The sequence below is a fragment of the Tiliqua scincoides genome, chromosome 11 (genome assembly GCF_035046505.1).
Source record: "Tiliqua scincoides isolate rTilSci1 chromosome 11, rTilSci1.hap2, whole genome shotgun sequence".
NCBI classification, from domain to species: domain Eukaryota; kingdom Metazoa; phylum Chordata; class Lepidosauria; order Squamata; family Scincidae; genus Tiliqua; species Tiliqua scincoides.
In genome coordinates this window covers 14,710,739-14,737,704 of record NC_089831.1, presented here as the reverse complement: position 1 = coordinate 14,737,704, position 26,966 = coordinate 14,710,739, and the positions used below count along the sequence as shown (strand labels likewise).

Here is a 26,966-nt window from a genome sequence, read left to right as displayed (position 1 = left end):
ACACACACACACACACATGGGAAGAGTCAAGTGTTGAGGCCTATTCATGAGAATCGATACAACAGGTAAAATGATATACTGTACACAGATAAAACGTGTAGCACATATTCGAAATATATTACCAATCCACCCTCTTCCCTGCACCCATCTTCTACATAGCACTTGCTTAAATCTTGCGGTATTTTGATAATGGCAACAGTCAGATCATAGCATTGAAGTACTTTGAATAATGTGTATCTCTTAGGTACAAAAGACATTCATTTTTTATTTGCTACAGTTATGATAATCTTCATTCGTTTTTCTTTGTTCTCTAGTCTATAGTCATCATTTGGTTGGTAAGATTGCAAAAGTGCTAAAAAAATGTTGCTTCTCCTGCATTCATTCATTTTTAGAATTGTTAAGAACATAAGAACAGCCCCACTGGATCAGGCCATCGGCCCATCTAGTCCAGCTTCCTGTATCTCACAGCGGCCCACCAAATGCCCCAGGGAGCACACCAGATAACAAGAGACTTCATTCTGGTGCCCTCCCTTTCATCTGTTGCTTTAGATGGGTGTGGGTGCATGTGTATTTTAATTCTATTTTCTCTTCAACCTTCATCTTGCCTTTGAAACAAGAAAACCTGTAAGGCAACTATGTATTCTTATCCCAGATAGGGATAGACTGAGAGGGAATGGCTGGCCTAAGGCAAGCGAGATTTGTTGGGTGGGGGGAGTCCTGATTTGCAACTGTGAGTCCAATCCTATCCAAATTTCCAGCACTGATGCAGCCGCAATGCAGCCCCAAGATAAAAGAACAAACATTTCCTTAGCCTTGGAGAGGCCTCTGTGACTGCCCCCCTCCCACTGCAGGATGCAATGCATGCCCTGTTGGCACGACTGCATCAATGCTGGAAAGTTGAATAGGACTGGGCCATCAATTTCTCTGCTACTATCCCAGATCATAATTTAATAAGCTTTAATAGACACATTTTTAAAAAAATCTTAAAAACCCATTATGCAAATGCTAAGCAATAATGATAAATCTTGACACGCTGCCAACGAAACTCTTGGGAACTGTGCAGTAATAATAAGTTCAAGGGGGTGACAGTCAATCAAGCAAAAGAGAATTTGAGAAGCATATTTCTAAAAATATCAAAGGCCAACAAGGAAAGTGCTTTTAAATACATCAGAAACAGGAAATCAACCAGGGAGACAGCTGCCCCATTTGATTATGAAGGGCTCTAAAAGGATGGCTAGAAGAGGACAGGGTGAATGGAGGCAAGAAGTCAGGAATAGAGTGATTATCAATACATCTGCAGAACAGATTCTCTCTTAAGGTTAGATTAAAAAAAAGCAAAAAGGAATTGCTTTGAGAAACATTGGCAGCCATTAATTACATTTTTAGACAAGGATATATTAAATTGGAGGAAGCCCAAGAAATCTGAAATGGTGCAGTCTGATTTTTATCCTGTTGGACCAAAGAATTGCTTTGATTTGCTTTTTAGAACCTGGGGTGACTATTGATTTGCATTATTGTGCGTGAACCACAAGGTGGAATTTTAGGGCAAGGGCAGTGATTCCTAAACTTGCCTTGGTCACAGCAGTCTTCTTTTGCAGTGGCTGCTTCTTTCCAGCTCTCCCAGGCACCGCCATGCTGGATTGCATGAGATCTCACGTGATCCAAGACGGCAGTACCTGGGAGAGCCAGGAAGATGGGTGCTGCCATAAGAACATAAGAACAGCCCCACTGGATCAGGCCATAGGCCCATCTAGTCCAGCTTCCTGTATCTCACAGCGGCCCACCAAATGCCCCAGGGAGCACACCAGATAACAAGAGACCTCATCCTGGTGCCCTCCCTTGCATCTGGCATTCTGACATAGTCCATTTCTAAAATCAGGAGGTTGCACATACACATCATGGCTTGTACCCTGTAATGGATTTTTCCTCCAGAAACTTGTCCAATCCCCTTTTAAAGGCATCCAGGCCAGATGCTGTCACCAAATCCTGTGGCGAGGAGTTCCACAGACCAACCACATGCTGAGTAAAGAAATATTTTCTTTTGTCTGTCCTAACTCTCCCAACACTCAATTTGAGTGGATGTCCCCTGGTTCTGGTGTTATGTGAGAGTGTCAAGAGCATCTCTCTATCCACTTTATCCTTCCCATGCATAATTTTGTATGTCTCAATCATGACCCCTCTCAGGCGCCTCTTTTCTAGGTGTCTCTTTTCTAGGCCATCTTGGATTACACCATTCTGACGTGATCCAAGATTGTAGTGCGTGGGAGAGCAGGGAACAAGCATTCCCAATTCTATGCATGTCTACTCAGAAGTAAGCTCCATTGGCGTCAATGGGGCTTACTCCCAGGAAAATGTGGATAAGATTGGGTTGCCAGACAGCACACAGTTTGGGCTAAGGTATGGATTCAAGTGCTTGTGGTGTTGGGCTTTGGTTACACTTTCCTGAATGTGTGATCAGATCAAATAAAAATGATTTTTTTTTTAAGACAACCAAGAGGTGCCTTCCAATCTCATAGCACCAGGGCTTGGGGTCATTACCAACTGTGTGGCAGACAGTTCAGAGTAGATGCAAGGACATCATTTGCCACACAATGCATAATTGATACATGGAATCCACTGCCACAAGATGCCTCTGGCCTAGAAGTGTTTTAAAAGAAGATGAGATATCTTCTTCTATCTCTGAAGATAAGTTTACCAACAGCAATTAACCCAGATAGCTTCATAGAAGCTTTCTGATCAGATGCTGGATGACTCAGAATACCACTTGCTGGGGTGCAAGCCTCTAGGGAAGGTTTTGGCTTTCACTTCCTGCTTGCTGGCTTCATGGAGGCATCTGTGGTCAGACATGGTTGGAAACAGGATACTGGGGTGAGACAGATCTTTTGAGCCAGATTAGCTGAATTTATAGAGATTTGGAGACATGCAATTACATATCCTGTCTATATTTTTGTACACAGCGGCTACAGGATGGAGTGGGAGGGATGAATTCATACTAGGATCATGTCATGGGGGTACTTAGCCTTCTCCCTCAACACGCATTCTTTTCTGGATGAATATCATGTCCCCAAGGCTACTCTTTAACCTATTAGGAAAAAGTAGTATTTACATGTTTTTCCTAACAGCACAAATAGCAACTGTGGGCAAATGTGCAGGGGGGTGTGTGTGTGTGTGTACATAAGAACATAAGAACAGCCCCACTGGATCAGGCCATAGGCCCATCCAGTCCAGCTTCCTGTATCTCACAGCGGCCCACCAAATGCCCCAGGGAGCACACCAGATAACAAAAGACCTCATCCTGGTGCCCTCCCCTACATCTGGTATTCTGACTTAACCCATTTCTAAAATCAGGAGGTTGCGCATACACATCATGGCTTGTACCCCATAATGGATTTTTCCTCCAGAAACTTGTCCAATCTTGTGTGTGTGTGTGTGTGTGTGTGTGTGTGTGTGTGTGTGTGTGTGTGAGAGAGAGAGAGAGAGAGAGACAGAGAGACAGAGACAGAGAGAGAGACTACCCTCCCCTATGCTGTTTTCCTGATACAAATTGGTCTGCTGTTTGCAGCAATGCAAACAGATGAAGATGTATGGACACATTTGTTACTCAGGCTACAATCTTATATGCACTTACCTGGGAGTACATCCAACTGAATTCAGTGGATGCACTGTTGACCTCCTCCAGATGGACTCTTCTTATGTTCTTTGGGAGCACTTCTCAGCTAGTTTGGGATCTTCAAGATCGGTGAGGCATCTTGCCAGTGACTCACATCTACTGAGCCTTTGATGTGAAATCAGTGCCAGAGGTGTCTGAGATGAGAGAAGGACAACATGCATGTAAAAATCGACAAGGGTTTTTTTCTCTCCTCACTTTCTTGAGCTTCAAATGCTTCTGTTCACATGCGAGTTCCTTCCCTGAAGGCTGAATGCTGGTATTGCTACCTGGTACGCACATGGCCTGGGCACGTGCCCGATTGCCTGTGGCATTGTAGGAACCATCCAATAGATGCTCACGATGCCCACAAAAATGCAGTCTCTTTCCCATTTGCCATAACCCCAGCAACCTCAGAAAGAATAGCATGTTCCTAGAGACAAAGTGGCACGACTGAGCAGGGGCAACACACAATTTCCTTTCAAAGCCCTTTACGGCTTGGGTCCAGGGTATTTGAAGGGCTGCCTCCTTCCATATAATCCTACCCATCCTCACAGGTCATCAGAGGGGCCCTTTTAACCACCGTCACCAGCGGAGGTGAGGGGGATGGTGGCAAGAAATAGGGCCTTCTTGGTGGTGGTGCCCCAGCTGTGGAATACCCTCCCCCAGAATTAAGAATGGCTCCCTCTTTGGGGGCCTTTCTGTGGGGTTTTTCTATTTAGGGAAGCTTTGGAAGGCTGACATCAGGGGCCTGACGCTTTTTTATGAAACACAATTTTAATTGTGATCCATTGGTGCTGCATTGTATTGTTTTTATATTAATGTTTTCATATTGTTTTATTTACCATTGTGTTGATGTTTTATTTTGTAAGTCGCCTTAACTGCCCTTGAGTGTGGTAGAAAGGTGAGATACAAGAAGCTGAAATTAAATCCAGATAAGACAGAGGCTCTCATGGTTTGGAAATCCTCAATGCAGGTGCTGGACTATCGGCTTGCGCTGAATGGGGTTGCACTCCCCCTGAAGGAGCAGGTCCGCAGCTTGGGGGTCCACCTAGACTCGCAGCTGCTCCTGGATTCCCAGGTGGCGGCTGTGGCTAGGGGGGCCTTCACTCAGCTTTGGCTGGTGTGCCAGCTGCGGCCGTACTTGGATTGTGCAGACCTGGCCACAGTGATCCATGCCACGGTGACATCAAGGTTAGATTATTGTAACGCGCTCTGCGTGGGGCTGCCCTTGAAGATGGTTCGGAAACTGCAATTAGTGCAGAATGCGGCGGCCCGTGTGGTTACTGGAAGTAGGTGGTTTGACTCTGTCAGCCCGCTTCTCCAGCAGCTACATTGGCTGCCCATTCGTTTCCAGGCCCAATTCAAGGTGCTGGTTTTGACCTTTAAAGCCCTATACTGCTCTGTGCCAGGATATCTTAGAGATCGCCTACTCCCGTACAATCCGGCTCGTCCTTTTAGGTCATCAGAGAAGGCCTTTTTACAAGTGCCACTGCCTAGGGAGGTATGTGGCGCAGCAGCTAGAAATAGGACCTTCTCAGTAGTGGCACCAACGCTATGGAACTCCCTTCCCCTTGACTTAAGAATGGCTCCCTCTCTTGAGACCTTTCGGCGAGGCCTGAAGACCCTTCTGTTTAAACAAGCCTTCTGAGTTCTCGGCCTTTTTAACATTTTTTCAACATCTTTTAATTTTTTACAGGCCTGATTCTTCTATGACTTGCTGCTCCATGCTCTTTTTACCTTTTTACTACTTGTTATCTGACTACTGTTTTTATGATATGTGTTAATATGCTTTTATCTGTTTTTAAATTATGTTTTTAATCTGTTTTAACATGTTGTAAGCTGCCTTGAGTCCCTTCCGGGAGAAAGGCGGGGTAAAAATAAAGTTGTTGTTGTTGTTGTTGTTGTTATTATTATATAAATTCTTTAAATAAGTAAATTCCCATCAAATAGTGTTTTTTTTTTCCTTCAGGGAAAATACTGAGACTGTATGCAACAAATGAGAAAACATTGGCAAGATGTGTTGCATTAGAGAAAATTGATCCCCTCTAACCCTTGCAGAGGGTTCAGCAAACACTATAAGGGATCTAGGACTTCCTTTGAACTGATCATTGGGATAAACTCAAAGAGTCAGTTTCTCTTTCTGTAATCCTTTCTTCCCCTTCTCAGTATTACCATTTACTCTAATTAGGGGAGATTATCTCAGGCAGTGGTCTTTTCCTCTTAGCAATAAATGACTGTGCCATGAATATTGCAAGGATCCTGCCGCTTTCCCTATAAAACACAGATTTGGAACAGTAAGGAGAAGCCATTACAGTGACAGCTGCAACTGATTTTTTTTCTTTTTAATATCTATGTGAGTTTTTTGCGACACCCACCCTGAAAGAGCTTGGGCAAGGAGGAGTAGGGAGAAGTGTGTTTTGCTCCCTATTCATGCAGGTTCTCGTGGAGACTGGCTGGAAGCACAACTGCCATGTTGGCCAGAAATGATGTGTGTGAAGACAGGAAGTGTGGATGACCCACACTTCATGGGCATGTGCATTTCATTATGGTGTGTACGTGTGTGTGTGTGTATTGGAAGCTTCTGCAGGTCCTCCAGGGTTCTTCCTACACAAACACAAATCCCTGCTTCAGATATTAATGGGATGCATGGAAGCAGACATGGAGGGTGGCAGCTTGCCCCAAAAGATAATGTTTCTCCAATGTTCTGTTCCCCCCCCCCTTGCAGGTGGCTGGGCCTCAAAGGTTAATCTCAGATTATCTTGGGGAGGCTTCTGGGCACCACTGATTTTCAACTACGCTCTACTAATTGACTAAGGGCTTAGTCTATGCTACCTGTCTTTGCCCCCTCCCCCCAATTTCTCAAGCAGACCCAAGCCAAAGGGGTGCCTCTCACTTTTTTTTTTTTTGCATGCACACCAGCATACTCTCTGCCGCTGCCATCATATCCTCCTCCATCTGTTGTATCTACAAAACCCATCAGGCTGGAAGGAACTAGGATCCCCTTACGGCAGGGGTCTCCAAACCCCGGCCCGGGGGCCAGATGTGGCCCGCAACAAGCCTCTCTCCAGCCTGTAGCCAGCCTCTTGTCCTCTGAAAGCCTCTGGCCCACTCAACTGTACATGACCAGAGCTATGCTCTGGTTGTCTCTGGAGGGTGTTCTGAGGGCCAGGGAGGTTGAATGAATGAGCCCATTCATTCATTTATTCACTCATCTAAGTTCCATCTCTAATTTATTGATATAAATTTTATATTTAATTTTTTTTTCCCCGTCCTCAACACCACGCCAGATCTTTGATGCAGCCCTCTGGCCAAAAAGTTTGTAGACCCCTGCCTTAGGGGAAGAAAGGTAGGATAAAAATATGATAAACCTGCAATGGGCTCCCCCAGTGGCACCTCCCAGTCTGCCCTCTGGGCAGTACCACTGCTGATACTACTGAAGATTCAGGGGTCAGGTCAGCCAGGGATAAAGAAAGCAACAATTCTCTGTGAGTGATGCTCATCTCTGTAAGCTGGTCACAGAGCGAAGCTCATGCCAGCTAAATAAGGCCAAAGACCATAGTAGCTCCTTCATCCCTGGCTCTGTCTATCCTGTGCTCTTACTGTGGCAAGTGGTGGCTTTCAACTGGGAACCAGAAGCGCAGGGCTGTGTGTCAAGTCTGTCTTGACGGTTACCGTGTCCTGAACAAGCAGGGTAGATCACAAGAGAGAGCCTGTTGACTCAAGCTTGGAAACACCAGACTCAGTTTGTCTCTTCCTTCCTCCAGGGAGAAGAAATGGATGCGTCCACCCGCATTTCTGATTGGTCCTCTGAACAGCACCCTTCAATTTCCAGAAGAACAATCGCCATCCCATCGGAGCTGATCACTGAGCAGAGATGCAATGCTATCCTTTCTTCCCTCTTGGACTGCCTTTGATTTCAGAATCATCATCATCGTCAACATGCACCCTTTTTAGAATTACGATGTTTCCACCCTACCCCTCTTGTAGCACAGACCCCGAATTCCTCACTGACACTCAACCTCTGTCCCTTCTCTGTGCATAGCTGTTCCTTACTGCCCAGGTTTTTATATATTCGTACATCTGACACCAGGGTGGCTCCATACATTATGTCAACTGGGGCAGTCACCTTAGGCACCAGATTGTTAGAGGGCACCCATCTTCATCAACGTATCCTCCTTCCCTGCTTCTCCTCCTGTCACTCCCTGGATTTAAAAAAAAAAAAAAAAGGAAATGGAGAGGAAGTGGGAAGAGAAGACTAGTGGGCTAGAGTAGCAAGATGCTCTAGGCTGCCACTCTCATCTTCTCACACTTCCTCTTCTGCTCTGTTCTTCCTTTTCAGATCCAAAGAGCAGCTGGAGAAGGAGCAATGGTTTACATTCCACAACATAAGAGTGGCAGCATTTGATATTCTGCCTCAGGTCCTGGGAAGTCTTGGGCTGGCCCTTTTTCAGTATATAATGTATTTGTTCGCAGAACTCGTAGCCCACCTTTTAACTTCTCATGCCCATTTCTATAATACTTCCCACTTCCCACTCACCAGCCCTTTAGGGTCTCCTCTGGCATTTCCTACAGAGTTATAAGCATTTCCCAGTTATAAGCAAGATGGACAGCAGGGGCTACATTTTGCACAACCTTGCTGTCTAGTCCAGCAATGGCCATTAAGAACTAGAGACAGACAGCCGATAGGCCTTAGTTTATATATTTTAGTGACAGATTTATTTTATCCCACTGTAGTCTGGTCAAAGTGGTGAAAAGGCACACATTCCAAGTTGATTTTTCATATGTGGTGAGAACCCAGCTTTCACAACTTACATGCATTCCTTCCCTTCTTTTCCTAAAATACAACGCAAGATCATTTTTAAACACTCTTGTAACACTGTTCTGTGGTTGGGGAATGCAAGTATGTTGGTGGTGTTACAGGCACTAGCCAATAGCTGTTTCTGCCCCCTCCCCGACACTCTGCAAACTTGCAGAAGCATTTTTTCCCCCCCAGAGTTCAGTCCCAGGCAGAAAAAATGTATTATGAGTTTGCAGGGCTGTGAAAGTACAGTCAAACCAGCACACTTAAAAAAACAAAACCAAAACATTATGCCCATCTTTACTTCAGATCATGCTAGTGTTTGACAATACTACAAAATCCTGCAGAGTTTGAGAAACAAATATATTTAGGCTCATATACCACCTTTCAACATGCTGGAAAAATCCCATTTTCTATCTTCAGCCAGAGAAGAAAGACTCCCCCCCCCCCAATTTTCCTTCTGTTCAGCTTGATGTTCCATAAAACCCTTCCTTGCATGTGGCATGCTGATCAATTCCTTTGCGTGTGACAGCTTCAGCGATTCCTTTGAAGACTTTCTGCTAGATTTCTTACTCTGGTTTCCTTGATTGTTCCCATTCATCAGTAATTCAGTTGTGATATTAATCCTATTGGTGTCCTCTATGGTTTTCATTGTGCAGTGAGCTCTTTTTTAAGATGAACTTTCTTAACAGTAGCTGTAGGACAGTCTTGGATTCCCAGGTTCTTTAGGCCAGTGGATCATGGTGAGCTCTCCATTTCTTAAGTTCCACCACCTGCTCCCTGTGACCAGCATTCCAATTTTTTCTTTTGCATGGAATGCCATTTGACAGTCAAAACCCCAACATCATTTTCCTGTGCAAACTGCTCTTCATTGGATGACCCAGTAAGTTTGAGGAACATGTGGTCCTGTCCATTCACTTTGCCTGTTAGCCTTGCTAACTAGCTTTGTGTGCAATTGGTGGCTTCATCTCCCTTGACCTACTGCCCCAAATTGTACCTTGTTAACCCATTTTTGCCCTGTCCACAGGTGTACACATTTGGTCCCTGTTGCATATATGCAATGTTGGGCAGAAGTGGCTTAATGACAGTGAAAACTCTGCCCTTTATAGGGGCTGCCATCTGCCTAAAGACTGGTCCAGGTGCTTTAACAGGCCAGCAGCTGAGAAAGTAGATGTAGCAACGGTTTCTTATCACTCACTCCCCACCCTTCCATCTCACCTGTTAAGGACTGGGATCTCACATGTAGTTGCTCTGTGGTAGGCAGGAGAAGAAAAAAGGTGATGGGGCTAACACTCAATGAAACAGAAGCATCAATAGCTGTATATACCTTTCACAGCTGCTAAGTGGGTAAGAGAGGACAGTTAGCCACCGGAGACAGGGGAGCAAACTCCAAGAAGTTGACTCATGTTGAGAAAAAGTTGTGGCACAAGCCAGGCACAGGGCCAGTCACTTTATGAGGTTGCCTAAGGCTGCCAAATTGGTGGAAGGCACCCATTACCTGCCTCCCTTCCAGTCCCTTGGTTTGAAAGGAAGACGGGATTCATGGAGCATAGGAGGAAGTGTGGCAGGAGAGGAGAGTGTCTCTAGTTCAACACTCTAGCCCAACATGCTCTTCTCCTCTCCACCACACTTCCTGTTCAGCTCCATTCCCCTCTTTTCAGATTCAGGGAGCAGGAAGGGAAGGAGTTAAGCAGGATTCAGGGAGCAGTTAAGAGAGGCAACATTTGGTATAGTAAAGCTGGCCCTGAGCATGCAGGAACCTTCCCTGATTACTCAGCTACATTTTAATCATACCCTATTCCTCCCTCGGGCTTATGAAACCCCACACTCCTTTCCTCCCCCCTTCAGCACACTTCTCTCTACAACCCACCACAGGTGGCAGGAGCTAGTTTTGTTGTTGTTCTTAGTATCTTTTTTTTTTTTTTTTTGCATGCATGCAATTTCTTTTACTGAGATGGAATGTGAATAAAGGAATGTTGATATTAAAAAGCTGGAGAACTCGGATCTTTCTGCCTCCTTGCCAGGCATCTTCCGTCAAACGGGAAAGTCAAAAAAGGCAGAGCTGAGCAGATTCTGCAATTGCAACTCTGCAGGAACAGAAAAAAACCAGTACTACTGCAGAATTTAGCATCACAAAATCTCAGCTTTCAGGGCACATTTGTTTAAAGGTTGATATGCCGGCCTTTCCAAAGCTTTCAGCAGCCATCAGCAATTCATAAAAATCACAATAGTAAAAATCACCAAACCGTAGAATAAATACATAAATAAGATCGACAATTCAAATCAATCCACCAGTCCATAGCCGAAAACATCAAAGCACCAGCCCCATTAATCCCCTGGGTCCTAAAACATTTATTTAGAAGCTTTTGAACTTGCTTTTCGAGATGAGATTTCCAAAGCAAGTCACATGATTAAAAATATAACATGGCAGGTAAAGCCAGGTAAAATCAGTATCACAGAGGAACAAATCAAAATTAGATACCAGTTAACAAAATGTCTGCTTCAACAGGAAAGCAGCTTCTGAACAGTCATTAAGGGATGTACTGCAATGTGCACATTGCGGTAGTCCAGTTGGAAGGTTACCCAGACATGCACAGCACTATTCGCAAATTCTATGTGTTGGGTATATTTCCTTCACTGTTGAATAACCCAAACCCATCTTTTAGGGTCAAAACAGATGTGACATTAAAAGTGTGTTTGCTTCCCAATCTTGTTTCTGTTTTTTTTTTTTTCTTTTCTTTTTTAACCATGGAAACTTTTTATCTTTCAACTCTTTCAATTGGTCAATCCATGCCTGGAGAACCAGCAGGGAACTCAATACTAAGTGAAATAAGACTGAAACATCTCACGTTAGAGATGTTTCAGTCTTATTTCACTCAGTATTGCGTTCCCTGCTGGTTCTCCAAGCATGGATTGACCAATTTAACTGTAAAAATGATCAAAATGCATATGGAGGTGTTTAGGACTGCAGTGATCTCGGTGGAGGTAAGCAGTGAAGGCATGATTGTTCAAGTCAAAGGACAGTATATAAAAAGAGAAGCACATAGTAAGAGAATCTGGCAATTATTCACCTAAATGGGTGAATTAGTAGAGATTAGTAGAGATGTAACTAACATCACATCTGTTTTGACCCTTCAAAACCTAGAATTAGGAGGCAAAGGCTCATATCCAAGAACAGGAGTTTTAGGGCCCAATCCTATCCAATTTTCCAGTCCCGTTGCAGCTGTGCCAATGGGGCGCACACTGCTTCCTGTGGTGGGGAGGCAGTCATGGCCTCCTCAAGGTAAAGGAATATTTGTTCCATTATCTTGGGGCTGCACTGAGGTTGCACCGGTGCTGGAAAGTTGGATAGGATTGGGCCCTTAGAAGACCACACTGGGAAATATTTTTTTTAAAATGCCTGCTCAGATCAGAACTTGAGTGAAGGGTGCATCTTTTTTTGGCAATTGTTATTGCTGAGCGGAGAGAATGAGAAAGAGAGCAGGAAAAAGCGACATGGCTTGATGACACAAGACAAAGGAGTGTGCCAACCAATCAGGGAACACAGACCAACTGCATATTCAGTTGGCTTAAGAAACAAGGAATAAAACATCAGAGAACTTATGTAACGGATGACAACATAGCAGGCAGATTGGGGACAAGAGAGAAAAGATTTTCCTAGAACGGATGTTGTGATGTCTTCTGATGAAACTAATCTCCCTGCAGCAAAACAGAACACTGTTAAAAAAACCAAAAAAACTGTCCCAAAATATGCTCAGACAAGAATATTGTTGAGTTGGGATTTGGTGGTACTGGCAGACTCAGGCCTGGAGGATAACTTCTCAAAGTGATGGCTTTCTGACTTGCTGTCTCTGCCCAGCAAAGCGGACTCGGAGATTCCCGGGGCTGTGGCATCCTCCCTTCAGAAGACAAGAACAAAATTGTTGAAATGGAGGTGGCAGCAGAGGGAATAAATTAACTCAGCAAATGTATGCAATAATCTTCAAAGCACTGAACGGTAAAAGCCTTGCAATAATCAGGACTTGGGATGTATGACACACTCCGTTTTATGTCAAAATATTAAAGCTACATTTCAGACTAGCAACTGAGGAAGTGGGCTCCTCTTCTGCAGATACTGAACTGGAAGAAGCCTGAGTGAGTTGCAAGTTGGTAAACCCCTAGATTATGACTAAATGTCTCATTCTTTGAAATAACAGCATTTGAAGAAGATGTCATCATAGGATGACCACCGGACGCCTTTAGGACAGCGGTTCCCATGACCCACTGATGGGTTGACCCACCAGTTTTTGGTGGATTGCTCTGTTTGTGTATGTGTGTAACTTGCCAATAAAAGTTCTGACTGATGGATTGCATAGTGCCAATATTCAGGCAGGTGCTAATTGCCCTGCAAAGAGCTCCGCTCCTGCAGTTTGCAAGATACCGGCTAATTGCCCTGCAAAGAGCTCAGCTCCCTAAATAAAGAAATAAAAATATTACTTGTAAATAAGTTGATAATACTTGTTACTTATTAAGTAATACTTAATACTTATAAGTCGATATTTCTTTCTAGACCTTTTAAAAAAAGTCTTGTAAACTTAGGTAGGACCTGATAAAGTGTTGTCTTAAAAAAAATGAGTTCCCGGTGCTTAAGAGTTTGGGAACCAGCTGTAGGAGTTTTTACAAGTTTTCTAACAGAACTTCAAGGCTTTAGCTATCACAACTGAGAATCAATTCTCATTTTTTTTATGGCTAAGAATTGCTGGTGAAATCATTTCCTCAGACAATACACCTGAGGCTTAAATTTTCCCATTTCACTTCTGTTCTACCTCATTTTGTTTCTCTTTCCCAAAAGATGTCACTGTAAGGGGCAGACCGGCTCAGAAGAACAGCAAAGCGGCTGTTAAAATCAGTGAACTGGGAAACACTTGTTCAAAAGAATGTATATTATAAGCTGTCTGGCATTGCCAGGTTTCTTGGTTTCGGTTTTTGATTTTTCACCCAGCTTGCCTCTTGGAACTAACATGAACCTTTCATTAATTGGAAGGCAAACAATCTGCTTTAGAAAAATTGGCACAAGTAGAAAGCATCAGAAGGAATGCAATCTCAGGGCTGCAGTCAAGAGGCCAAATGAAGCAGTCGCCTCAGGTAGCAGATAGTTGGGAATTGGTCCACTGTTCCTCCTTGCACTCCTTGGATTGGAGAAGGAAGAAGGGGGCACAGAGGGAGAGGAAACATAGATGGAAGGGCTGAGCTGGAACATTGGCAAGTGGGAGCAGCAGAGGCTGCTAGTAAGGAGGGCAGCATTGGACATACTGTGTCTAGCCCTTGGCAACTTGTAGACAAAATTTTTCTCACCTGATTTCATTCCCGCTGTATATGGACATGGATTTTCTCTTCTTCTTTTCCTTTCGGTAGCGTAAGAAATAGATCACGATTGCAGACAGCAGTAAAAGAGCTAAGAGGACCCCAATAATAGCTCCTGCAATCACTCCAGCTTGGGCAGTACCTGTTTTTCGGAGAAAACGCACAGGAGCTTAGCCAACATCGGGCACTGAGAGCCAGGTGACAGTACCACAGAATGGTTTGTTGGTACCTGCAGCTTTTCCACATGATTTGCGGCTGGAAAACTCACTTCAAGGAGGGCAAAAGCCACAATCCAAAGTCTCGCAACAATTTCTTAGGACCAGCAAAAAAATGGCAAGATGGCAAACTTGTGATTTTGACAAACCCCGGGCTTACAAGGAAGTAAAATGATAGAGAGGAAAGGGGGTAGGTTGTGGGATCCCCATCAGCCCACTCTTTGTAACTAGTAGCATGGCTAGGAAGGTGCAGGGAGTGAGGGCCACACAGGTGATGCGCATGGGGGGGTGGCAGACACCACTACTGGCCAAAAATGTTTAAATATTGGAATTTTGGAATAATACCGTCATGTTATATATCTATCAATGCGTAATTTCATGCAGAATGCAATGAAACAAACCGTGTTGAAATATCTCTATTCTATCAAATGTTATAGCCAAAACACCAGCAGGGTGGGGCAATGGTATATCACCATGTCCACTGCCCAGGATGTTGCGCCACCCATTGCATGGGAGGAGGTCCATCATGGGGGTGATGAACTGGCCTCCCATATCAGGTGATGCAAACCCCAGTGATGCCAGTGGCGTAGCTAAGGGGCTGCAGGGGGTAGCAGTTGAACCGGGCATCAAGCTTTAGGGGGGCAACAAGCTGAGCTTGACACTAGTGACCAAAATTGTGAAAATCTTGGTATGTATGAATAATACCATCAAGTTATATATCATTCGAAAGGTAATTTAATGCGGAATGCAATGAAACAAACGACACTGGAATATCTGTTTTCTATCAAATGTTATGGCCAATTAACCTGAAAATGAAAACACAACTGACTTCTGGAACAAAAAGTGGATTTGCTTAACTCCAAAATGAGCTATGAGACTGTTTGTTCTGAGTGCCAGTGAGATGTTGTTATGATTCAGCATGGAACCAGTAACTTTTTATTTATTTACTTAATTAAATTTGATTTTGTCATGCGGGGGGGGGGCTACAAAATCTTCTTTGACAGATAGTTGCAGATAGATGCCTTAGCTGTGCCACTAACTGGGGGGAGGCAGCAGAGAAAGTGGATGTTGAGGTGCTATGGGGAGGAGGTGGCTTCCTACCAATTTTCACTCTTTAAAAAGGCTGGTTGTGATGTCACTTCCAGTTGTGACATCACTTCCGGGGCAACATTTTGAGCTTGGCACCGGGCTACATGATCATTAGCTACGCCACTGCCACTGATCCCCTTTAGCCTGCTGTTTATTAAACCCTGTAGCTTAGGGTTGGTTTGTTTTATAACTTGGAACAGCCTTTGAAAATTGTGGGATGCTTTCAATGCACGCGCAGGGCTGCTTAGGCAAAGAAACACATTCTTGCGTTACTGTGGATCACATCAGAACAGGTTAGCAGTCAGAAGTTCTGGCTCAGACATTGGTGTCATCAAGCTAAGAATCAAGAGGGCTACTGAATGGTTCCTAATGATGCCCTAATGGTCCCAGGACTTCCCCTGCATGCAAAGTCATCTCATAGTTAGACCTGAGGGGAAGGGCCAGGGTGTAAGAGTGTCAGGTGACCCACTGCCCCCTGCCCAAGTTGGTAAGTGAGACACAGGGCCCAATCCTATCCAATTTTACAGCACTGATGCAGCTGCAGTGCAACCCTGAGGTAAGGGAACAAGCATTCCCTTACCTTGAGAAGGTCCTCTATACTGCCCCCTCACCGCAGGATCCAATGCCCCTTTGTTACACCTTTATCGGCACTGGAGTGTTGGATAGGATTGGGCCCAGTAGCAACACAAGCTAGCAGATTCAGCAGAAGACTCACACATAGAGAAGCTGCAAGAGCAACCAAAGAAATGAGCTGGGTGTGAGTCCGGACACTTTTGGGCTGCAAAATTTTCAGCAGGGGAAAGAATCCGCTATTGCTTCTGGGGGGTGCTGCTACCCAGCTCCATCCAAATGCTCCAACCCATATTTGCAAATGAAGCACAATGACAGATAAGCCATAAGTCTCCAATGATCCTCCTCCACAGGTCACCAGAACCCAGATAGTTCTGCACCTGGAACATTTTCAGTTCTAGGGGAGAGGAGAGCGTGTAACAATGGAACAAGAGACCCAATTATCATCATCATCATCATCATCATCTCCTCTCACCTGGAAAAATGGTTGGCAACCTTCAGTCTCAAAAGACTATGGTATAAGCCTACAGCACCCAGTATTCCCAGGCGGTCTCCCATCCAAGTACTAACCAGGCCTGAACCTGCTTAGCTTCCAAGATCAGATGAGATTGGGCATGTGCTTTCCACATACTCTGATTTCTGCTTGTTCTCTGCTTTTGTCACTTTGCCTTGATTCTTTCTCCTCGTATACTCCCCACCACACTATACCAATATAGATTGCTTCAAGACACCACAACACACCATATGGTTCCCCCCAACCACTCTCTCTCTATATATGTATTTTGAACACGATGGAAGATTTTCTACTTTCTCCAGTTTCCCCAAAGTGTTTTTCTCCAAAAACTTGATAGAAATAAAAAATAGACATGAGAAACTGAAAACCACTCATTTATTTTGGAAGGTTAGATGTCCTTTCTTCATTAGGCCTAGTCTATTATTTTCCTGGTTGAACCCCCTCTCCCCAAAAGCTGCGGCTAAGAGATGGGCAGCCCAATTCTCACCAATGGGGGTGCAGCAGGGCCACATCCAGTGCTTGTATCCAGTGCTTGTCAGGAGCAGGCTGGAGGTCTCCTCAGGGTAAGGGGATATCTTTCCCCTTACGCCAAGTAATGCCTGCCATATGGGGCTAATCGGATCTCTGCCTGCTAAACAGCAGGCGCAATTCTGAGCAGTCCCGTGTAAATCCGGCAGGGCTGGGAGGGGGGTTAGGCTATGTCGGAGACCTGCTCTGCTGCTCCTGCCCCTCCCAGGCCTGATCTTCCCCCCCCTTCCACTCTCCCAGAAACACCCCTTCCCTGCCTCTTTTCCACCCTCCTTCCACCACCAGCAGCAACTATTACCCTGCACATGCCTGATCTTGTCTGATCTTGGAAGCTAAGCAGGGTCAGGCCTGGTTAGTACTTGGATGGGAGACCGCCTGGGAATACCGGGTGCTGTAGGCTTATACCATAGTCTTTCGAGACTGAAGATTGCCAGCCATTTTTCCACCACCAGGCTCATTTCTTTCCTTGTTCCTCAGGATGCAACATCAGTGGGTGGCGCAGGCCTCCCCACTGGCTCTCCAGAAGCCACAAATGTGCTTTGTGGCACGTTTGTGACACCCTCGTCCCATGCAAGAGCTGCTGCTCCGGTGGAGCAACAAGTTTGAATTGCGCTCTGAGTCATGAATCGGGACTTCCCTGGTTCAAATCGCACCAGCGGGCTGCCTGCAAGCTACTTCCTCCTCAGACACATTTCTCCCCATCAACAACATTAGGATAATAATATTACTCGTTTATCTTACAGGTTTGTTGCGAGGACACCCTCAGAAATGCCACCCAAGCCATTATTAGACTCTTCACGGCATCTTCATTTATTTATTCACACTTAGCTTCATTATATAACAGTGTCTCTGCCAATGTACAATTATTCTGCCCTATCCAACAAGAGTCTTATAGCCTAACAAGAATACAGCACATACATTCCCCCCCGAATTCTTTTTTTGCCTTAATTAATCTCTTATTCTTGTACTGCCACCTTCGCATCCCCCCTGTTTTTCCTTCAGACGTGAGCAGATGCCATCCAATTTCGTGTTCTAATTACAAGACAAGAAGCAATGCCAGAAAGTTGGGGGGGGGGAGAGGAACTGCCCACAAAATGAGAACTAATTAAAGGAGAGGGTAGGACCTGAGGGGGAGTCGAGTCAGAAAAATATGAGACAGGAGTAGTCAAGGTGGGAGTCGAAACGCAGAACATTCTGCGAGATTCTTTAACAGCTTATCAGACAACAGAGAATGATTGGACAGCAGCGAATGCCAGACACTTCTTGCAGCCTACAATGGTCCAGCTGGTAAATAACCAGCAAGTGTTTCGTTTTTAAAACAAGATTTTCCAGGCTCAAGTCTGGCTTAAGAGAGCGGCTATTGTTTAGTGTTGGAGCTCACGCTCCTTGGACAGAGTGTTCTAGATTCAATCCCTGGCCTCTCCAGTTTGGGTTGAGAGAGATCCCTCTCCACCAGTCATGGGTAGGCCATACTGGTTCAACTTTGGACAACAGACTGGGAATGCAATGGGGCAGTGACTGCACCAGCAACTTATTGTATCCCTGAAGAAAGTATCTTCAGATCAGCATTACTTGTGTGACGTACTTCAGTCTGTCCGCAACAATTGAATTGCGACCAAACACCTGTTTCGACCAGGGCAGAGATGAGAGAACTGGCTCTGCACCCAGAATTTGCTTGTACTCATTGGGTGTCGACACTGAGAACTGCTGTAGGAGAGATTTAGCGCAGGGATTTAGCTGATAAGTAGCAAACAAAGGATACCATCATCAGGAATGGCTGAGAAGTCAAAGCAATGGATGAAAGGAAAACATCCAAGCCCCTAATCAGAAAAACAAAATTCCTGGATTTTGACGTCATTGTAAAGGCAGTCTTGACTGCCACTATATTCTGTGATGCCTGATCAGGAATTAACAAAGCTTGCTAAATACAGCGGGCCCTCAGTATCCATGGGGAATCCAGGACCCCCTGTAGATACTGAATTCCGTGGGTAATGAGGGCCTCAGAGGTGCCTTCTGGTCTCATCCAGGAGGCACTCTGAGGCTCTGGGTGGCCTCCCAGTGCCTCAGAACACCTCTGGATGTGGGTGGAAGACGCCGGAACAAACCAGAAGTGCCTTCTGGTCACGTCCAGGTTGCCTTGTGGCGTTTCAGCTGTGAGCTTCACACCCGTGGATACTGACATCCAATATTTCAAGAGGGGGAAAAAACAACAACATAGATTCCTATTGAACACAAGATGGCACCCTAGGCTCATGGAGATTGGCCTAAAATAGAGGGCAAAGTTTTCTCAGGGTGGTCTTCTTGAACCATGTATTGTGAACATGTACATGGTTTCTCATTCGTAACATACAGCCCTCATGGTTTTGACATCTGTTGCAGAGATCCAAGCAAGATCAACCAAGCACTGTTAATGCAGAACACCTGTGCCCAAGGAAAATCCCATTCTTCCCAGTGATAGCATATTCACTGTTCTTAGTTCTTATCTACAAATAGGTCTTAATAATAACATGTAGAGCAGGGGTGCTCACACTTTTTTGGCTCGAGAGCTACTTTGAAACCCAGCAAGGCCCGGAGATCTACCAGGGGGGAAGGAAGCATCTGACAGACACCCCCTTTAATGTATGGAGCCCCTGCTGGAGTCTAGTCAGTTTCGTCAGTTTTGTTGCTGCATGCCTGAAGAGCAGCTAAAGTGTCAGTTTCAGTGTCAGTTTAGTGTCAGCTAAATATGTCAGTTTCGTCTAGTCACTAGATGAAACTGACATATTAACAGTTTGGAGAGACAGGGCTCCGCGATCTACTCATTTTGCCTCGCGATCTACCGGTAGATCGCGATCCACCTATTGAGCACCCCTGATGTAGAGCGTGCAAAATGCTTCATATCCATGATCTTGTAATGTAAGCTTTATGGCAACCCTGTGAGGCAGGTGAGTATTATTATCCCCATATTGCAGGTGGGGAAGACTGAGGCCAAGAGGAAGTGGCTTGCCTCAAGCCAGCTAGTGAGTTCATTATAGACAACTTCCTGATGTGTAGCTCAGTTTCTCAGTTGATGTGTTAACACCAGCAACCTGATTCCTGGTGTGGATGATTTTGTGATTTTGTGGTGAATCATGATTGCATTTGTGTTATTTATGAGATCAAAGCCAGCAAAGAATCCTGAAAAACCTTAAATACTAAGATATTTATTGTATCATAAGCTTCCCTAGATTCACTTGGACCCAGTTCCCTGAAAGATTACGCTATATAAATTTGACGATTTTTCAAATCATCATTCACCACTAAACCCTCTTCTCTCTGTAACTTGCTTGTCTCTGTAATCTATTATTTAATGGCGACTTTTTTTTGCAATGTAAACTTCGACCTGGCTCTTAGATACATTCAACATTAAACTGTGCAAATACAGCATACTACTGCATGAGAATATTGGTTGCTATTATTCTAATAATCAGAACTAAATGGACTGTCTGCTCTGCCTGTTCCACAAATCCGGATGAGTGTCACATCCCAGTGGCATCGCTAGGGGGGCGTGGGGTGTACAGGCCACACTGGGTGACATGCACGGGGGTGTGTGTGACATCACTACTGGTCAAAATTTTTTTAATATTAGTATTTTTGAATAATACTATAATGTTATATATCAACAAACCTCAACCTCTAAACAAACCTCATTAAAATATCTCTATTCTATCAAAAGTTATAGCCAAAAAACAGCGGGTGGGGCAATAGCACATCACCATGTCCACCACCAGGGACATTGCCCTGCGCACTGCATTGGAGGAGTTCCATCATAGGGGTGACTTGTTGGCCTCCAGCACTGGGTGATGCAAACCCTAGTGAAGCCACAGTCACATCCCCAAAGCTGGAGAGAGACTCCAAGTAATTCAGGCGCATAACATAAGAACATAAGAACAGCCCCACTGGATCAGGCCATAGGCCCATCTAGTCCAGCTTCCTGTATCTCACAGCAGCCCACCAAATGCCCCAGGGAGCACACCAGATAACAAGAGACCTCATCCTGGTGCCCTCCCTTGCATCTGGCATTCTGACATAGCCCATTTCTAAAATCAGGAGGTTGCACATGTATATCATGGCTTGTACCCCGTAATGGATTTTTCCTCCAGAAACTTGTCCAATCCCCTTTTAAAGGCGTCCAGGCCAGATGCCATCACCACATCCTGTGGCAAGGAGTTCCACAGACCAATCACATGCTGAATAAAGAAATATTTTCTTTTGCCTGTTCTAACTCTCCCAACACTCAATTTTAGTGGATGTCCCCTGGTTCTGGTGTTATGTGAGAGTGTAAAGAGCATCTCTCTATCCACTCTGTCCACCCCCTGCATAATTTTGTATGTCTCAATCATGTCCCCCCTGAGGCGCTTCTTTTCTAGGCTGAAGAGGCCCAAACGCCTTAGCCTTTCCTCATAAGGAAGGTGCCCCAGCCCAGTAATCATCTTAGTCGCTCTCTTTTGCACCTTTTCCATTTCCACTATGTCTTTTTTGAGATGCGGCGACCAGAACTGGACAGGCGCCAGGCGCCTCAGGGGGGACATGATTGAGACGTACAAAACAACCAAAGCTGATTAAAGACCTGAAGCGACTGCTTCATTTGTCTAATCATGGATGGGCCGGCCTTGGTGATATCCCTGTGTAGCAACACCGGACAACCAAGTTTGTCAGACCATAAGGTAGGGTCATAGACTCATTCATGTTCAAGACATCCAAAACCATAATGGCCTCTCACTTAAGAAGAAGGCGAACAAGAAGAGTTATCAAGTATTCTGGTTTATACAACTGTTCCTACCTGTTACTAGGAGGGATACCTGGCAGCTACCTTCTCCAAACTCATTGGAGGCCACACAGCGATATGTCCCAGAGAATGCAAGGGAGACATTCGTCAGAAGCAGCTGCCCAGTTTTTTCATCTGCAGGAGGAAAATATAACAGCATAAAAATGAAAGTGGGAGTCTGGGGAAATAAATCTTCTCCCCTCTCTAGGACAGACAGATCAATGCAAAAAAGGTTGTTACATTTCTACACTAGGCCAGGGTACAAAATGCAAGAGGAGGTAGACTTTCAAAGAGATTCTCCAAGCTGAAATAAGGTTGCAAACACATTTGAATTGATATCACTATATTCAAGGTGTGGCTGGTGGGCATGTGAATAGGATCCTCTTGGTGGTGGTGGTGACCAGGCTGTGGAACTCCCTGCCACAGGAAAGCAAGTAGGTTTCCTCTCTCTTTTCTGGAAGGCATCGCTGAAAAAGAATGTTTTTCCATTGCACTTTTCCAAATTGAAGAATGTTAGTGGGTAACAGGGCTTTCCAATTTTGGATCTTAAACTGAACTGTTGAAAATGTTATTTTATTCATGTTCCTCATGTTATAATTGTGTTGCTTTTATTTTTGGGCTGGTCTGCAACCGTAATAAATCTGAATCAATCAATCAAATTTGATTTGATTTGTTCTCTGAGAAGAATTTGTTTTCTGATCTTGATGTATTCTCAATGCCACTGTTTATCATTTTGGAGTTATTTTCTTCTGCTGCTAATGGTGGTTAGCTACTTGGAAGGTCCTTTATGGGAGAGAGGTGGGGGGGGGGTGAGGTCAGAAAGATGAGGGAGAAGCATTTTCCCAAAATGTCTTCCTATCACATTACCATTTGTGGATACTGTTGCACATAGAGATGCTAAACAAGGGAAAAGCAGGCTTCAGTCCAGTAGGATGGTTTTAGTTTGCCCCAAATAGCTCTTGCTCCAGCTTTTCTCTCTCTCTCTCTCAGGTAGCAAAGGTGAATTTCAGGCCATTTGAGGATTGATACTCACCTCCACTCCTTGACTAGGGATCTGCCTGATCTTTTCCTCCTTTGCAAGGGGTGGCAGTCTTGAAACATCACCAATGCTCATCCTCTCAGAAATCTTATACCTTGAGATGTGTCTGATTGGCAACTCTCTCCAACATAGTGAGCACAAAACAACTCTCTCTCTCTCTCTCTCTCTCTCTCTCTCTCTCTCTCTCTCTCTCTCTCTCTCTCTCTCTCTCTGTGTGTGTGTGTGTGTGTGTGTGTTTTAGCCGAAACAGTTGTTAGGCAGGTTTCCATTGGTTTTAAAGTGGGCCATGTGTGTCCAGCCCCACCTGTTGAATTATATACTGGCCTCACTCTGGTGCCTCTATACATTCATGTGAAGTTTGGAAGAAAAAAAGCCTTGTACATGAAATAATTACACTGTGTGTGTGTGTCCGTATGTGGATTCTTTTTGCAGCTTCCTGATCTAAAAGGCAAGACCAACTCCAGCCTGGTTTTCAGCTGGGTAGGAGGTCCCATTCGCTCTCACAGGGTTATTATGGGGCCTCTTCTTCCTGGCTCACCTAGTGAAAATTTCACATGATCACAGGAGATTTTGGCCCAGCAAACCGGGAAGGCAACATGATGTCCCTGTGAATGCACCAAGGTGCTTGGGGCATTGCACCACACCCTTTGGGAACCCCTACAATAGGAAATTAAAACACACACACACAAATAAAAGGTCCACTAGCTAGCTAGCATCAAACCATCCATGGGCCGCCACAGCCCTCTATTGGTGAGAAGCAGAACTGTACAAACACAGCCCTTATTTTGAGCAAATAACTGTGATGCAGCTTAAGCATGTATATTTCATTAAACAGAGCATTGCCTGCAAATTCAAAAATAGCACATGTATTAGTGAATGCATGCATCCTGGATGCCATGCCCTGCGTGCTGGAAAAACAACGTGCACCTTTCAGAAACCACGAACCAGCAACGGTCACAATGCTCCAAAAAATTGCAGCGAAGCATTTTAATTCCAAGACACTCCTACAGGTTCTGTTGGCCTCTGAGGGGCTTCTCAGTGGCAACCCACATCCTGCAGAACGCCCTGCCCCCTGAAGTGTATCCAGCACATTCTCTGCTGGCTTTTTGGCAGTTTTTGAGTCCCGTTTGTCTAGACCAGTGTTTCTCAAACTGTGGTTCGAGACCCACTAGGTGGGTTGCGAGCCAATTTCAAGTGGGTCCCCATTCATTTCAATATTTTATTTATTCAATATTTTATATTAGGCTTGATGCTACCATAGTGTGTAACTGCATTTGGGGAAATGTTACAGGCCTGTACTTTTAACAGGCTACTATGTATATTCTTTTAACAATGACAGTCAATGGGACTTACTCCTGGGTAAGTGTGGGTAGGATTGCAGCCCAGGGTTGTTAAAAACATTCCTACTTGATGATGTCACTTTCAGTCATGACATCACTTCCAGTGGGTCCTGACAGATTCATATTCTAAAAAGTGGGTCCCCATGCTAAATGTGTGAGAACCACTGGTCTAGACGGTTGGAAAGGTTTGAAGGACGTTTACATCTTGTCCTCTTCATATGTTGGTTTTATCACCAAGGTTCATTTTTGTTTTCAAGGTTCATTTCATTGCATTTTCAAATTTGCATTGTATTGTGCCAGGAAAGGCAATTTATGCATGTGAGGGGGAGAACCCCAACCAACCACACACACAAACATTTTTTGTGATTTTTGTTTTGTCACTCACTGATTATATGTATAAAATATTGCCACTTTGTGCTTTTCAGATATCTTCAGGATTCCAGAGTGTATTTGCTTGCAGTGCTGTTTTGTTGCTTTTGTGATTCCAACAGGAAGGAAGGAAAGAAGGAAGGAATTGTCCACCTACTTTGTACCATGTTGGACAGAGGTAGTGAAGTCTTGGAATCCTGCTGTGTCCAGGAGTATATTGGAGCTGGCACACCTTCAGAAGATTCACAGGTCAGGGTGGCATCTGACCCCACCGGAACAGAGGTGGTCCCTTTGCACACTGGAGTAGATGGAGGCACTGATAGGGAAAGAAGAAAATTCTGAACCAGGAACACACCTTGGCCAAAATACCTGGATGCTATCCTTCTGTATCTGAGGGGGACAGGTTGTAGTCCAGGGTGTAACATGCTAGCCAAGACCTCTTCCTTCCACTAAAAGAAGACTTACTTAAAACCACCAGATGGATGACCCCAATACTAGTTCCATAGAAGTCCGGGGGGTTGTTCACTTCGCAGATATAGGTGCCGGCGTCAGATGCATGCAGATCATCTAATCGGATGGATGCGTCTCCCCTTGTGGGAGGGTCCTGAAGGAGACTTAGCCTCTTCTCCTGTGAGCCTGGTTTGTACAGCACACTGTCCAGGAAGTATAGCATCTGCCAAGAGAAGAAAGATTTGGCTTTCTTCTTACCTTACAAAGTCACCTGGAATTTGTGTTATGCTAGGGGGGGTAGTCTCAAGATGTTAGCACTGGGACAACATTTACTCAGAGTATCTTCTTCAACCAGACCCTCTTAGGGCCTCAAGAGTGGCTGGTGAGATCTTTGTCCACCAGCTGTCATTTTGAGAACCCACCTTGGTTTCCACCAAGAGTGAAATGAACCTCCGAAAACACTTTCCATCAGCCTCCCTTCAGGAGGAGGCCATTTCCCCAAACTTCCCTTACCTGCTTCCCACTTTCAGGTGATGTTGAACCTGGTGCAAACTTCCATTCCAGTACGAAATGCTTGTCTACACTGGTTTTATAGTGACATGGCAATTCCACACTTAAGCCTCTCTGCTGCATGACTGGATTCTGTGGTACCGTCACCTCTACGCACAGCCCATGGCCTGTGGAGAAGGATAAAATGAGCTCGTCAGTTCCAGCCTCTTGTGGCTTGGGTTGCTGCCACCTTCCTGTCTCTGGCACTGAAGCTTCCTAGATCGACACTGCAGACTCCACCTTTTCTTTATTTGCTCTCTTTACCCTGCCCTTACATGGAACTGGCCCTTCCAAGAGGTTAGTTGAGATGGTTACCTTAGGCAACAGGTAGAAAGGTGGTGCCTCCTTTGAAGGGCCAAGCAACTGCACACCCACATCCTGCCCAGTGGTGCACCACCACACAGACCCATCTCCACTTCCAGCAGAGTTGGACCAAATGGAGCAATGCAACATAGCACTGTGGCAGCCAGGCCAAGTACCCCCTTCTCTGCTGTAAAGTTGGTCAGAAAGCACTGAGAACCCTAACAGGAGCTTCACCACAAGGCAATTGGTGGCAGAAACAAGGGAGACCAGACTTTGAGGACAACTGAAATACATGATCATAGAAGCCCTCAAGGTCAACTAGTCCAACCCCTGCCTGTAACAGGAAGCCCTCATACAGTATCTCCAGCAGGTACCTGCCAAGCATCTGCTTGAAAATCTCCAGTAAAGGAGAATCCACCATCTCCCTTGGCAATCTTTTCTACAGCCAAACCATTCTGACCAGTCAAGAATTTCTTCCCATGTCCAGTGTGTTCTCATTTGATCTTATCACAGCAGAAGATATGGGGGAACAATTTGGCACCCTCTGTGTGAGCTTTGTGCTTGACTGCTGCTCTCCTTCCCAAATTCCCTCTGAGTTACCAGCGGTTGTCATAGAAAGAGTTTGCTTTTTATTTCTTACACTTAGATTCCCCCCTTTCTTCCACAGGTATGCTCAAAGCAGCAGAGATGGGGTTCCCAGATAATCTTCATCTGAGAACAGACCAGATCCAGAGCTTGTGTCCTCAAGCTCATAGCAATCCTGATCACCGAATTGCATACAAAACACTTCACGAAGTCACTATTTCTATAATATACAGGGGACATTTAAAACGTATAAAATGACTCTGAATGCTTGTTCTCCATTCTCTACTACAACTTCAGCTGAAATAGGTGCAATTAAAAATACTTGCTCCCTCTCCTCCTGTTTACCCCCAGACTCCTCCTTCATCTTCTCTCTCATGTCTGTTTTCTAGATCATAAATGTGAACTGGGGCAGACTTGATGAGAGGGGAGGCGGGGAGGGGCAAAATCCCCAGGGCTCAGGCTTCCAAGGGGCCAAGGCCATGACAAAACAATGCAGTGCAAAATAAATTTAATACAAAATAAATGTGGGTACCTTAATCTCAGCCTGTCTAGGGCTGTGTTTCCACTACAACGTCAAACTACAATCAGGGTGCTTCTATAATTACTCCAATTAGTTTAGGAAGGGGGGGCAATCAGACATCTTGCCCTTGTGCCCAATGCCAGCTCGCAGCTGAATTGGACAGGGGCCCTATTCTTCTGTTCTTTTTAAAGCACCACGTACATGGATGATGCCACAGTAAATAAATAAATAAAAAGACAATATATAGTATTTTGCAAAGGGCATGTACTTACCGATGAGAGAAACAGAGGCCACGAACAGGCAGGAGAGCAAAGGGATC

At 44.9% G+C, this 26,966-nt stretch overlaps 2 protein-coding genes and 1 pseudogene across 2 annotated transcripts in view; 2 read left to right on the top strand and 1 right to left on the bottom strand.

Moving 5' to 3' along the window:
* Window positions 1–7,780, top strand: part of NRGN (neurogranin) — a 36,641-nt gene extending 28,861 nt beyond the window's left edge. Inside the window, exon 3 of the mRNA XM_066639760.1 lies at window positions 7,414–7,780. The gene's annotated coding sequence lies outside the window, so the exon portion shown is untranslated. The remainder of the gene's footprint in view (window positions 1–7,413) is intronic.
* A 4,421-nt stretch (window positions 7,781–12,201) lies between these two features.
* VSIG2 (V-set and immunoglobulin domain containing 2) lies at window positions 12,202–26,503 on the bottom strand. Its single transcript, XM_066639687.1, has 7 exons — window positions 26,473–26,503; window positions 25,204–25,367; window positions 24,706–24,913; window positions 24,398–24,556; window positions 21,499–21,627; window positions 13,782–13,920; window positions 12,202–12,346 (listed from the first exon to the last, which is right to left on the bottom strand). Exons 1-7 carry the CDS (start codon window positions 26,501–26,503, stop codon window positions 12,202–12,204), a joined length of 975 nt encoding a protein of 324 aa, XP_066495784.1.
* On the top strand, window positions 16,987–17,106 carry LOC136662621 (5S ribosomal RNA; annotated as a pseudogene).
* Window positions 26,504–26,966: the final 463 nt, after the last annotated feature.

What these genes read in the sequence shown, in the direction of transcription:
- VSIG2 (XM_066639687.1), bottom strand. Translation starts at nt 26,503, where the DNA reads ATGAGAGAGAAGATGAAGGAGGAGTCTGGGG. An exon ending in CATCCATCTGGTGGTTTTAA is followed by an intron (nt 24,557 to 24,705) that starts GTAAGTCTTCTT and finishes TTTCCCTATCAG; the next exon opens with TGCCTCCATCTACTCCAGTG. An exon ending in TCTGTCCAACATGGTACAAA is followed by an intron (nt 21,628 to 24,397) that starts GTAGGTGGACAA and finishes TTCCTCCTGCAG; the next exon opens with ATGAAAAAACTGGGCAGCTG.